This window comes from Aquarana catesbeiana, linkage group LG01 (genome assembly GCF_042186555.1).
Source record: "Aquarana catesbeiana isolate 2022-GZ linkage group LG01, ASM4218655v1, whole genome shotgun sequence".
NCBI lineage: Eukaryota > Metazoa > Chordata > Amphibia > Anura > Ranidae > Aquarana > Aquarana catesbeiana.
Window position 1 is genome coordinate 979,586,309 of NC_133324.1, and position 13,658 is coordinate 979,599,966.

At 45.9% G+C, this 13,658-nt stretch overlaps 1 protein-coding gene across 1 annotated transcript; it reads right to left on the minus strand.

Moving 5' to 3' along the window:
* Nucleotides 1-12,576: 12,576 nt before the first annotated feature.
* LOC141129006 (epidermal differentiation-specific protein-like) lies at nucleotides 12,577-13,119 on the minus strand. The gene has a single exon (XM_073616715.1). It carries the CDS (start codon nucleotides 13,117-13,119, stop codon nucleotides 12,577-12,579), a length of 543 nt encoding a protein of 180 aa, XP_073472816.1.
* Between the last annotated feature and the right edge of the window lie 539 nt (nucleotides 13,120-13,658).

Consider the following 13,658-nt stretch of genomic DNA (forward strand, 5'->3'; position numbering starts at 1 on the left):
AACCAGTTCCATTGGCAGCCATACATGCCCACGCCATGACACTGCCACCACCATGCTTCACTGATGAGGTGGTATGGTTTGGATCATGAGCAGTTCCTTTCCTTCTCCATACTCTTCTCTTCCCATCACTCTGGTACAAGTTGATCTTGATCTCATCTGTCCATAGGATGTTGTTCCAGAACTGTGAAGGCTTTTTAGATGTTGTTTGCTAAACTCTAATCTGGCCTTCCTGTTTTTGAGGCTCACCAATGGTTTACATCTTGTTGTGAACCCTCTGTATTCACTCTGGTGAAGTCTTCTCTTGATTGTTGACTTTGACACACATACACCTACCTCCTGGAGAGTGTTCTTGATCTGGTCAACTGTTGTGAAGGGTGTTTTCTTCACCAGGGAAAGAATTCTTCGGTCATCCACCACAGTTGTTTTCTGTGGTCTCTCGGGTCTTTTGGTGTTGCTATGCTCACTGGTGCGTTCTTTTTTAAGGATGTTCCAAACAGTTGATTTGGCCATACCTAATGTTTTTGCTATCTCTCTGATGGGTTTGTTTTGTTTTTTCAGCCTAATGATGGCTTTCTTCACTGATAGTGACAGCTCTTTGGATCTCATATTGAGAGTTGACAGCAACAGATTCCAAATGCAAATAGCACACTTGAAATGAACTCCAGACCTTTTATCTGCTCCTTGTAAATGTGATAATGAGAAAATAACAAACACCTGGCCATGGAACAGCTGAGCAGCCAATTGTCCCATTACTTTTGGTCCCTTAAAAAGTGGGAGGCACATATACAAACTGTTGTAATTCTTACACCGTTCACCTGATTTGGATGTAAATACCCTCAAATTAAAGCTGAAAGTCTGCAGTTAAAGCACATCTTCATTTCATTTCAAATCCATTGTGGTGGTGTATAGAGCCAAAAGGATTAGAATTGTGTTGATGTCCCAATATTTATGGACCTGACTGTATATCACTAGAGGGGTCACCATTTGGAGGAAGGAGGTCCTGATTCCTCTATATAGATCTTTATATCCCTAGAGGGATCACCAGCAGGGTGAAAGAGGTCCTGATTCCTCTATATAGATCTTTATATTACTAGAGGGGTCACCAGCAGAAGGAAGGAGGTCCTGATTCCTCTATATAGATCTTTATATCACTAGAGGGGTCACCAGCAGTTGGAAGGAGGTCCTGATTACTCTATATAGATCTTTATTTCACTAGAGGGGTCACCAGCAGGAGGAAGGGGGTCCTGGTTCCTCTGTATAGATCTTTATATCCCTAGAGCGATCACCTGCCAGAGGAAGGAGGTCCTAATTCCTCTATATAGATCTTTATATCACTAGATGGGTCACCAGCAGGAGGAAGGAGGGCCTGATTCCTCTATATACCCTGTTTCCTCAAAAATAAGACCTAGCATGATTGTCAGTGATGACTGCAATATAAGCCCTACCCCCCAAATAAGCCCTACCCTGAAAATAAGACCTACAAGGACTTTTAGTAGGGCTTACTTGGGGGGTAGGGCTTATATTGCAGCCATCACCGACAATCATGCTAGGTCTTTTCGGGGAAACAGTGTAGATCTTTATATCACTAGAGGAATCACCAGCTGGAGAAAGGAGGTCCCGATTCCTCTATATAGATCTTTATATCACTAGAGGGATCACCAGCAGGAGGAAGGAGGTCCTGATTCCTCTATATAGATCTTTATATTACTAGAGGGATCACCAGCAGGAGGAAGGAGGTCCTGATTCCTCTATATAGATCTTTATATCACTAGAGGGGTCACCAGCAGGAGGAAGGAGGTCCTGATTCCTCTGTATAGATCTTTATATCACTAGAGGGATCACCAGCAGGAGGAAGGAGGTCAGTGGCGGCTGGTGAAGTTTTAGGATGGGAGAGCGCCAGGCCCTGCCCTTCCTTTTTGACCCCTCCCACTTGGTGAAAATGTGCGTGGTTTCAGCAAAATAGTGGGCGTGGCTCTAAGGTGGTGTGGTTAGTGTCTGAGATGAACGAGGGATGGAGGGAGAGGGAGAGAGGGATGGAGGGACAACAGGCCCAGATACTACACAACAATAGAAATATGTGTATTCTAGAAAGTTTAACAATCAGCAGATAAAGATACTCCAAACACCTGGTGTTAGCGCTTCAATCATCCCGGCACCATGGTTGTTATGGTGTCAGGATGATTGAAGCGCATTATTTCTATAATTACATTGTAATATAAAATGAAATCATTCAACTCACCATAATGCAGAATCAGTGGAAGCCCTGAGCATGTCACTAGCCACGTCGCCTGCCACCAGATGCCATCCGGTGTCCCCAGCGGAATCTCTCCTTACATCAGGTCCCCCCAGCGGAGTCCCTCCTTACATGCAGCCTGTGTCACATATAATGCAGCCTGTGTCCCACCAAATGCAGCAGCATGTGTCACCACCAAATTGCAGCAGCATGTGTCACCACCAAATTACAGCAGTATGTGTCACCTCCAATTGCAGCAGCATGTGTCACCACCAAATTGCAGCAGCATGTGTCACCACTAAATTGCAGCAGCATGTGTCACCACCAAAATGCAGCAGCATGTGTCACCAAATTGCAGCAGCATGTGTCACCAAATTGAAGCAGCATGTGTCAGCAAATTTCAGCATGTGTCACCACCAAATTGCAGCAGCATGTGTCACCAAATTGCAGCAGAATGTGTCACCAAATTGCAGCAGAATGTGTCACTAAATTGCAGCAGCATGTATCACCACCAAATTGTAGCAGCATGTGTCACCAAATTGCAGCAGCATGTGTCACCAAATTGCAGCATGTGTCACCAAATTGCAGCAGCATGTGTCACCAAATTGCAGCAGCATGTGTCACCAAATTGCAGCAGCATGTGTCACCACCAAATTGCAGCGTGTGTCACCAATTTGCAGCGTGTGTCACCAAATTGCAGCAGCATGTATCACCAAATTGCAGCGTGTGTCACCAAATTGCAGCGTGTGTCACCAAATTGCAGCGTGTGTCACCAAATTGCAGCAGCGTGTGTCACCAGATTGCAGAGTGTGTCACCAGATTGCAGAGTGTGTCACCAGATTGCAGTGTGTGTCACCATATTGCAGAGTGTGTCACCATATTGCAGAGTGTGTCACCAAATTGCAGTATGTGTCACCAGATTGCAGCGCGTGTCACCAGATTGCAGCGCGTGTCACCAGATTGCAGCGTGTGTCACCAGATTGCAGAGTGTGTCACCAGATTGCAGCATGTGTCACCAGATTGCAGAGTGTGTCACCAGATTGTAGAGTGTGTCACCAGATTGCAGCGTGTGTCACCAGATTGCAGAGTGTGTCACCAGATTGCAGCGTGTGTCACCAGATTGCAGCATGTGTCACCAGATTGCAGCATGTGTCACCAGATTGCAGAGTGTGTCACCAGATTGCAGTGTGTCACCAGATTGCAGCGTGTGTCACCAGATTGCAGCGTGTCAAAAGATTGCAGCGTGTGTCACCAGATTGCAGCGTGTGTCACCAGATTGCAGAGTGTGTCACCAGATTGCAGTGTGTCACCAGTTTGCAGAGTGTGTCACCAGATTGCAGCATGTCACCAGATTGCAGAGTGTGTCACCAGATTGCAGAGTGTGTCACCATCAAACCCCCCTCCCCCGGTTACTTACCTTGCTGTGTGTTGTCCTCTTCAGCGGTGTCTCCTGGAGAGCTCCGTTGTTCTCATACTTCCTGCTTCTCTCTCCTGGGCGCAATTGGAGAGAAACAGGAAGTGACATCATGCTCAGATGTCATTTAAACCGCCCCGCCATAGTAATAGATACTAGGGCCGGGCGGAAGCTACTCGGCGCTTCAGAAAGTGCCGCAAGGCGGGCTAAACGCCCGCAAATGAAGTGCCGCATATGCAATCTCGTGATTGCATAGACGTGGCGCTTCCCATAAGTGCAATGTGTACGGCGTCGCACTGTATCCGGCGTCCGAACACAGTGCACTTAAGGACCTTTTTGTGTATTTTTTTTTAAAGGGCCAGCTTTAAATTTTTTTTTTTGACATTTTTTTTGAGGCTGCCTGGAGAGGGGGAGTGCCCAGGCACCCCCTATGGATGGGCCGCCACTGAAGGAGGTCCTGATTCCTCTATATAGATCTTTATATCACTAGAGGGGTCACCAGCAGAAGGAAGGAGGTCCTGATTCCTGTATATAGATCTTTATATCACTAGAGGGGTCACCAGCAGGTGGAAGGAGGTCCTGATTCCTCTCTATATAGATCTTTATATCACTAGAGGGGTCACCAGCAGGTGGAAGGAGGTCCTGATCCCTCTATATAGATCTATATATCACTAGAGGGGTCACCAGCAAAAGGAGAAGGTCCTGATTACTCTATTTAGATCTTTATTTCACTAGAGGGGTCACCAGCAGAAGGAAGGAGGTCCTGATTACACTATATAGATCTTTATATCACTAGAGGGGTCACCATCAGGAGGTCCTGATTCCTCTATATATATCTTTATATCACTAGAGGGAGCACCAGCTGGAGGAAGGAGGTCCTGATTCCTCTATATAGATCTTTATATCACTAGAGGGATCACCAGCTGGAGAAAGGAGGTCCCGATTCCTCTATATAGATCTTTATATCGCTAGAGGGGTCACCAGCAGGAAGATGAAGGTTGTGATCCCTCTATATAGATCTTTATATCACTAGAGGGGTCACCAGCAGGAGGAAGAAGGTCCTGGTCCCTCCATGTATGTCTTTTTTTTTAACAATATATTATTATTAGAGTTCACAATGTACAGAAAGAATGTCAAGCTTCAGTTACATTGACAAGAGAAGAGTACAGAGTGGATATCAAACAGTGAACATACTATAGGAACAATACTATGCATATTCGGGCTACATATTCATTTGCTGCTAATGACCTCAACAGGAGGTTTGACCTGTCACCCCATTTGGGTTTACACTGTGAGCAGGCTCTTAGTGAAAGAAGTTGGGCGTGACCCACCATGGACCTTGGTGAGGGTCTCCGGAGATGGGATGAGGATAAATCATTAATAATACCGCATTATTAACCAAAAAAGAAAACAGTAACTTCTCTCGTAATACATGGAGATACATATATGCGGAAAAACATTGTAGATCTACTCTCATATTTACCGTAGTTAGTGTTTTATAGCTGGCCATACCTAAAAGTAGGTTTTACCACTAGTTGGTTGGTATAACATACATAAAGACTGGTAAGGTATCATAAATGTGAGGAGGCATACTTGAAAGCTCTCCAGACCCCTCAATGTTTATGGAAGGCTGGAGCTCTTTGTTCCGTATAGGCAAGTCATTTTTCCATGGTATATTGGGCATTTACTGTGGAGACTACTTCTTCAATATTTGGAGGTGACTTGGAGTGCCACTCTTTAGCTATAGAGGTACGTACAGCAAATAAAATATGGATAACTACTTTTCTTGTTAGTGGGGGAAAGTTTTCAATAGAGTCCTATTTTATGATTTTCCGAGCCTACTTTAATACCCTGTATGGATTTGTGAGATCTTATGTATTCCGCTAGAGGTTCTATGACCAGAGAGAAGATGATGGGGGAAAGTGGGCAGCCTTGTCGGGTGCCATTAGATAGAGTACATGGGTCTGATAGTAGACTAGATGAGTAGACTCTAGCCGTGGGGTTGGAGTGCAGAGACATAATTGCTGAGTGTATCAGGCCAGATATACCAAATTTACTTAAGGTCTTGGAGAGATAGCCCCAGTGGACCCTATCAAAGGCTTTTTCTGCATCCAATGCTAGGAATGTACTTGGTTCTTGGGTGGTCTCTGCTAGTCTCAGAAGGTTCAGAATCCTTCTGGTCCCATCAGGAGCTTGTCTGCCCTTTACAAAGCCCACTTGGTCAAGACTAATAAGAGAGTGAGTATATAATACAGTGTGTACAGTTTCTAATACACTTCATGTCACAAATCAAAGAAAAATGGTAATCCCACCCAATTACTGTGTGTAGTTCTCACCCTATATCTAAGGGGTGTGTAATGAAATATGTGGTAAACAAAAACAAACGGAGGAATCTACACACCCATTTGCGTTAACTACATATTTATTGCATCAAATAAGTGTACAAATATTGCTAGCACAAACCAAATGACCCCACAATCCCCATAACCTCCCAAAAAAAACCCCTCTTAAGTTGACCCAAAATACCTCACCCTGTATGGGACAGAAATGCACCACCCCTCGTAACCTAGAGAGGGGTGGGGAGTACAGTCCATGCAGGGAGCTGAGCCCACCCTCTCCAATACAGACACTCCCTTTGAAAAATGGTTCTAAGGCAACCTACCAGAGATCACTAAAACCCATTCCCTAAGGGGTGCAGTGATCCACTTTCTAGCCACAATGGGCGTTTAATACACTGTCCCATGGCGGAACGGGGATACATGGGCCAATAAGAAACCACAACCTAGTAAGCCCATAGGGACACCTGCACAGTCATAGATCAGTCATAGGTCAGTCAGTCATGTATGGAATATTGGTGATCAGAAATTGGGACAGAACACTCCGATATCCATTTGATATCAGATCATGCGATATCCGGCTAATTAGCATGGTCATACAATTCCAGCGCTCGGCTGGCTGACATTCAACGGAAATGAAACCTGCCCACCAACCGCTTCATTTGTAACATGCCCATCAGATGGAACTCAACATTGGCAATGCTGCAGCGGCTGCACACGCAGCAGAGGGCCATCAATGAGTACCTGTGTGAGTATGGCACCAAGACAGGGTCAGGGGAGCTGGGCTTCTTTTCGCCATGTCATTGGCTACTGATCAATGATGCATGCACTGTACTGTCATTTTCAGGTAGAAGTAAAGTCCTTTAGACAAGCCAGGGTCATACACAGGCAAGCAGGCAGGTTAGGTAGAAGAGTAGTCCTTAGGGTAAGCCGGGGTCAGAGCCAGGAGAAGATCAGAGTAGGTCAAGGAACAGTCCAGGTCACAGCAAGATAACAGGTAACAGATGCAGGTTCAGGAACTCATGGACAGCTGAAGACAATCTAGCAATGAGAGAGAATCATGGGAAGCCTTTTATAGACCATCAGAGAATTGGGTCTGTCACGCTATGTGCGCACCGTCCCGTTGCGCAAGCGCCGAACCGCAATTCTACCATGCATATGCGCAGGAACCTGTCAATAATATCTGTTAACAGTCATGACATGGGCCTCATTGTTATTTCCCTGACAGAAGCGATATACTGATGGAAGCACTTAAGCGGAGTGTGGGACGTTCTGTCACAGCCTGATGTAAATGGACACAGGTCTGTTTACATTCAGTCACCCAGAGAGCCATCACAGATCTGCCCCTGTCCACAGTGTAAGCGTAGACCCAAGCTAAACGAGTATGGGTGTAAAAAAACGGACATCTGTCCCATTCAGCTCTGATTCAGCAGTGAATGTACTCACAGATCCCCTGCTGAATGGAGCGGACAAAGCCGGTGTGAAAGGGCCCCTCATTCACACAGGTACTGTGGCCACATGAATAAGTGGTTTGCTCATGTGGTTGGAGCCTCCTGTTACTCCATGGGGACACAGGGGCTGTACAAAACACAGCCACAGCTCCTAAATTGACAGGTGTATAGGTGGAGGTGAGTGGCCCAAAATGCACACTATCTACATTTGGGGCTGCACCCACACCTATTAAATTAGAACCTGTGGTTGTTTCCTTACAACTGTTACAGCCCCATAGTCTAACACAGGTGCCTGCACACAGCTCCAGGTGGCTCCAGCCACATACATGAAAAACAGGCCCCATGATTTCTAATGGCAGCCCCAAGGTTGGAGAGAGGCCCTGTCTAGGGATGCTACCTGTCCTGTCTTCACCCGGACAGTTCAGGTTTTGACAAATGCATCCGGGTTTCAGTCTGCCTGAAACCCAGACACACATACTTCCATTTCAACTGATCTAATAGGGGTCTTTATGGGGAGCCCCTATATTATGGAGGGGTGACTCTGATCCCTATATTACAAAGAGGGTGACACTGACCTCTGTATTATATGGGGGGAGGGTGACACTAACCTCCATATTATGGGGGGGGGGACACTGACCTCTGTATTATTGGGGGTGACACTGACCTCTATATGAGGGGAGAGGGTGACACTGACCTCTATATTATGAGGGGGAGGGTGACACTGACCTCTGTAATATGAGGGGAGAGGGTGACACTGACCTCTATATTATGAGGGGGAGAGTGACACTGACCTCTGTATTATGAGGGGGGAGGGTAACACTGACCTCTATTTTGAGGGGGGAGGGTGACACTGACCTCTGTATAATGAGGGGGGGTGACACTGACCTCTGTATTATGAGGGGGGAGGGTGACACTGACCTCTGTATTTTGAGGGGGGGAGGGTGACACTGACCTCTGTATAATGAGGGGGGGTGACACTGACCTCTGTATTATGAGAGGGGTGACACTGACCTCTGTATTATGAGGGGGGTGACACTGACCTCTGTATTATGAGGGGGAGGTTGACACTGACCTCTGTATTATGAGGGGGAGGTTGACACTGACCTCTGTATTATGAGGGGGGAGGGTGACACTGACCTCTGTATTATGAGGGGGGTGACACTGACCTCTGTATTATGAGAGGGGTGACACTGACCTCTGTATTATGAGGGGGAGGTTGACACTGACCTCTGTATTATGAGGGGGAGGTTGACACTGACCTCTGTATTATGAGGGGGAGGTTGACACTGACCTCTGTATTATGAGGGGGAGGTTGACACTGACCTCTGTATTATGAGGGGGTGACACTGACCTCTGTATTATGAGGGGGGTGACACTGACCTCTGTATTATGGGGGAGTGACACTGATCTCTGTATTATGAGGGGGGGTGACACTGACCTCTGTATTATGAGGGGGGGTGACACTGACCTCCGTATTATATGGGGGGGTGACACTGCCCTCTGTATTATGAGGGGGAGGGTGACACCTGACCTCTGTATTATTAGGGGGGTCTGGGTTTGGAGTCATATGTCCGGGTTTGGAGTCATATATACTGGTTTGGAGTCATATGTCTGGGTTTGGAGTCATATGTCCAGGTTTGGAGTCATATGTCCGGGTTTGGAGTCATATATCCGGGTTTGGAGTCATATATCCGGGTTTGGAGTCATATGTAGGGATGGGCCGAACACCCCCATGTTTGGTTCGCATCCAGAACATGCAAACAGGCAAAAAATGTGTTCAAACATGCGAACACCATCAAAGTTTATGGGATATGAACATGAATAATCAAAAGTGCTCATTTTAAAGGCTTATATGCATGGTGTGGTGTCAGGGGGGGCGGGGTCACCTGTACATGTCACTGGGTAACCCTGCGGCATTCCCCGTTGCGTCAGAGGGGGCGGGGTCACCCGCGCACGTCACGGGTGGCCCCGCCCTCAGCTTTGTAAGAACTGTCACGGCAGGTCTAGCGTCATTCAGCGGGCTCCTCCCATGGAGGTGGATCGTGTCGTGGCGGCGTCTTTCTCCGTATCTCGGGATGAGGAAGGATTACATTGCTGGAATTTTCTTTTTCTTTTTTAATAAAGGAATTGTCCCATGCTGTGTCTGTGTGTTTTTTACAATTTTTGACACTTTTTTGTGAAATGGTAGGAGTACAATGTATCCGTTACCATTTTACACAGGGGGGGTTGGGATCTGGGGGTTGCCTTGTTAAAGGGGGCTTCCAGAATCCGATAAGCCCCCCCGCCTTCAGACCCCCACAACCACCAGGCAAGGGTTGTGGGGATGAGGCCCTTGTCCCCATCAACATAGTGACATCCTCCTCATGTTGAAGGCATGTGGCCTGGTATGGTTCAGGAGGCGGGGCGCTCTCTCGTCCCCCCCTCTTTTCCTATGTCCTGCCAGATTGCGTGTTTGGATAAGGGTCTAGTATGGATTTTTGGGGGGACCCCCATGCCATTTTTTAAAAAAATGCTGGTGCGGGGTTCCCCTTAAAATCCATACCAGACCTGAAAGGGCCTGGTATTAAATTTGGGGGGACCCCGTGCTCTTTTTTTTTTTAATTTTGGTTCGGGGTTCCCCTTAATATTCAAACCAGACCCAAAGGGCCTGGTAATGGACTGGAGGGGGGATTCCATGAGTTTTTTTCAATGACTTATCTGTATTGTAGAGACCCGACAATTTATTAATAGCTGCGATCAGTTTTACATGACTTTTTTTCTTTAGAAATGTCATTTTGCTCTCGGACTGTTCTAAACACGGGAAACATGCGCCCCTTTACAGGCATACTATAGACACCCCCCAGGCACGATATTTAAAGGAATATTTCACTTTTATTGTTTCACTTTAAGCATCATTAAAATCACTGCTCCTGAAAAAACTTCAGTTTTTAAAACTTTTTTTTCCATTGATACATGTCCCCTGGGGCAGGACCCAGGTCCCCAAACCCGTTATATGACAATAACTTTCATATTAGCCTTTAAAATCAGCACTTTTGTTCTGTGGCTTTCGAATTTGCCGAGAACACCCCAAATTGTTCGCTAGTCGGCGAACGGGCGAACAGCCAATGTTCGAGTCGAACAGACAGCCCATCCCTAGTCATATGTCCAGGTTCGGAGTCAAATGTCCGGGGTTTAGTCTGCCTGAACCCCAGACACATTATTCAGACCAGAGAGTGGCTCCCCAAGTAACCGAGATCGTCACACACAAATCTGTTCGCACAGTTTGGCCACACCCACTCTTCACTGCGCCGCAGTACTACTCCCCATGGTGTACCCAAAGGCTTCCCAGATCTTTTACAATCCTACTACAATAAAGTGTTGGGGTTTGGCTTGAAGAAAAGGTGGCAACCCGGGCCCTGTCAGGTAGGCTGTATGGAGCCCCATAAATTTCTAACAGCAGCCCTACAAGAGGGGTGAGAGCAGAGTGATCATAATATAGGCTTAATGATAGAAATAATAACGTCAGGGATCCCGTCCTTTGTAATTACTAACCAGCACCATGCAGTAGAGATGGAGAGAAGTGGTGACATCTCTTCAGTGTCTCATGTTGTATTTATGGAGCTATTTAGAACCTGAACACTCAGATCTCTCTTTCCTCTGCATGGTGCAGAATAGTCATTATAAAGGGTCGGGACCCCTGAACTTCCCATTATTTCATTTCATGAATCCATAAGTTATGATCACTGTGCTGTAACCCCCATTGTATTATATATGGATTTGTGGTGGGTTTTTTGAGAACACACCTTGTTATGTGCATTTATAACTATTTACCTGCTGGTGCTGTCCGATATATATATATATATATATATATATATATATATATATATATATATAGTATTCATATATTTAACATGGGAGTTTATTGAAATTTGAATTCCACTGAATAAATAGATTGTATAAAATGACATAAAATGAAAAGCCGTGTACATTATAGAAATCAATGTGTGTATGTGAGTGTGCATTTGTCCTTCTGTGTGTGTCCCCCCCCCCCCCCCCCCGTATATCCCAGCCCAGTATATCTCATACACAGACACACACAGATCACTACCATACAAAGCCATTTATTGCTATAGAGAGAAAAACAGAAAAAAGAATTACATTGTCTCAATAAACATGTTACAGGAGAAGATCACACATCTGATCTGATCAATATGAAGATTATTGATGAACCTCCAACTAATCAATGTCACTTTCCTGTGATCAAATGAATGGAATCCCAGGAAAGAAGTCATTATTGATGGGATAGAAATGGACCAACATCCTCTATAGAAGTCACTCCTCCATTTCTAATAAACATCTCCTGTTCCCCAATGGAAACATTTGTATCTTTACAAAGATCTGATCTCTGTGTGTTTGTATGGAGTGAGCACAGTGTCCAGATGATGACACCGAGAAGGAAACATTGTCAGATCATCAGAAACACTGTGACACCCACCTAGATATCTCCTTTCCTTTCTTATATAAAAGTAACATTACATTGACATCATTGCTAAGGAAAGTCAATTTCTATACCTTCAAATATGTTACTTGTTAAAATAAATTAATAAAAAGAAATACAAAATGTATAATAAATCTTGGGAATTTAAAAAATAGAGAAAAGGAACCTTCACTCAGTCCATAACACAAACACAACACAAGATTTGTCAGAGTTACAAAACATGATGGAGTAGAATTTATAGAAAATTTAGTTCAGTAGAGATCTTTCAAGTCTTCTTCAGACACGGTGTAACTAAGAAAATGTATTTTGTGGAATTCAGATGGAATGGTTTAAGGTTCTCTCACCCTGTAGAGGACAATGATTTAATCTCTGGAGGTCTTCATCAGGTCAGGATTGGTGTTCTCTGGGGGTCTTCATCAGGTCTTGATTGGTGTTATGGGTGGTAATCTTCATCAGATCAGGATAAGCGTTTTCTGGAAGTCTTCATGAGACAATTATTGGTGTTCTCTAGAGGTCTTCATCAGATCAGAAGAAGTGTTATGGGAATCTGGACTCTGTAACAGGCAGGCCGTGGATAATATCAGAAATCAGAAGAAAAGAAGAAGATACAGCACTGGCTTGGGATTTCATGGTAAACGGTGGAGAGATGGACAGTCCACCACTTCTTACTCGAGAGCCTCTCTAACCTCAGGGGGATCCAGAGGCTTCAGGGAGCTTACTTTATCTCCCCAGCCTAATGCATGATAATCTGGAATGTCATCTCCTGCCACAGTGACCCTCTGTTCACCTTTGTAATACTCTTCAGAATACAGGACCCAGGCCCCATGGACATTTTTTTGTGATGAAACTATGTTGTCAAATCCATACGATTTAAGGGAATTTGCAGCTTTGGTCAGGGTCACAGATTTGCCCCCATAGTAGCCGTGCTCAAACAGAGTAATCGTGGGATTATACAGACCGCCCTTCACAACTCGCACAGAGCTGATTTTCTTCTCAAATGCTGGGATTGAGGCATAAGAACCTTCCGAATAGCATTTAAACTGTCCTGTATAATTGATTCCACTGAAGACAATCCATGGGTCTCCGTGGACTTTAAGAGATCGAGCTCTCTGCAGGAATCCAACAGATGTCAGGTCTTCCGTTTCATGGTCTATTGACACATAGTCTCCCTTGAAATTTGGAAGCTCGAACAGCTCGAGAGAACTCATCTTCCAGTTGTATGTGAGGGTGAGATGATGGGAACGGATATCTCTCTGCAGGTTGCTTTGAGTTCTCTTCTTGGCTGATGGTGAATTTATACAGGAGCCTTAGTGCTGAGTGGACTCATTTTATGGGAGGTTTCATTATTTCTTCAGAATGTCTGTTCAGAGGCGGTACAATGCGTGGGCGGGAGGGGCGTGTGCCCTGGGCGGAGTGTGAGAGGGGGCGGGTTCAGGACCCCGCGCTGCGTTAGTTCTCCCGGTGTAGCGGTACTGAACACAGCTGTTCTGTCCTCCCCTGTTTGCTCTCCCGGCCGTCTTAACACAAGCGGCCACACTGACAGGGGAGGAGAAGAGCCGCGGGCTGTGTGTGTAAGAGCCGGCTCATCCTCCTTCTCCCTCTGTCAGGAGCTGCAGGACCGCAGTGGCTGGTCTGAGACAGGGAGAGAGGCAGAGCGGTCGTCGGAGCTCCCCCGTCCCGTCACCCCCCCCCCCCCCCACACACACACTTCTATACCACCGAGCACAGAACACAGTGAAGGGTTCTG

Coding starts and splice junctions, on each gene's coding strand:
- LOC141129006 (XM_073616715.1), bottom strand. CDS start 13,119: ATGAGTTCTCTCGAGCTGTTCGAGCTTCCAAATTTCAAGGGAGACTAT.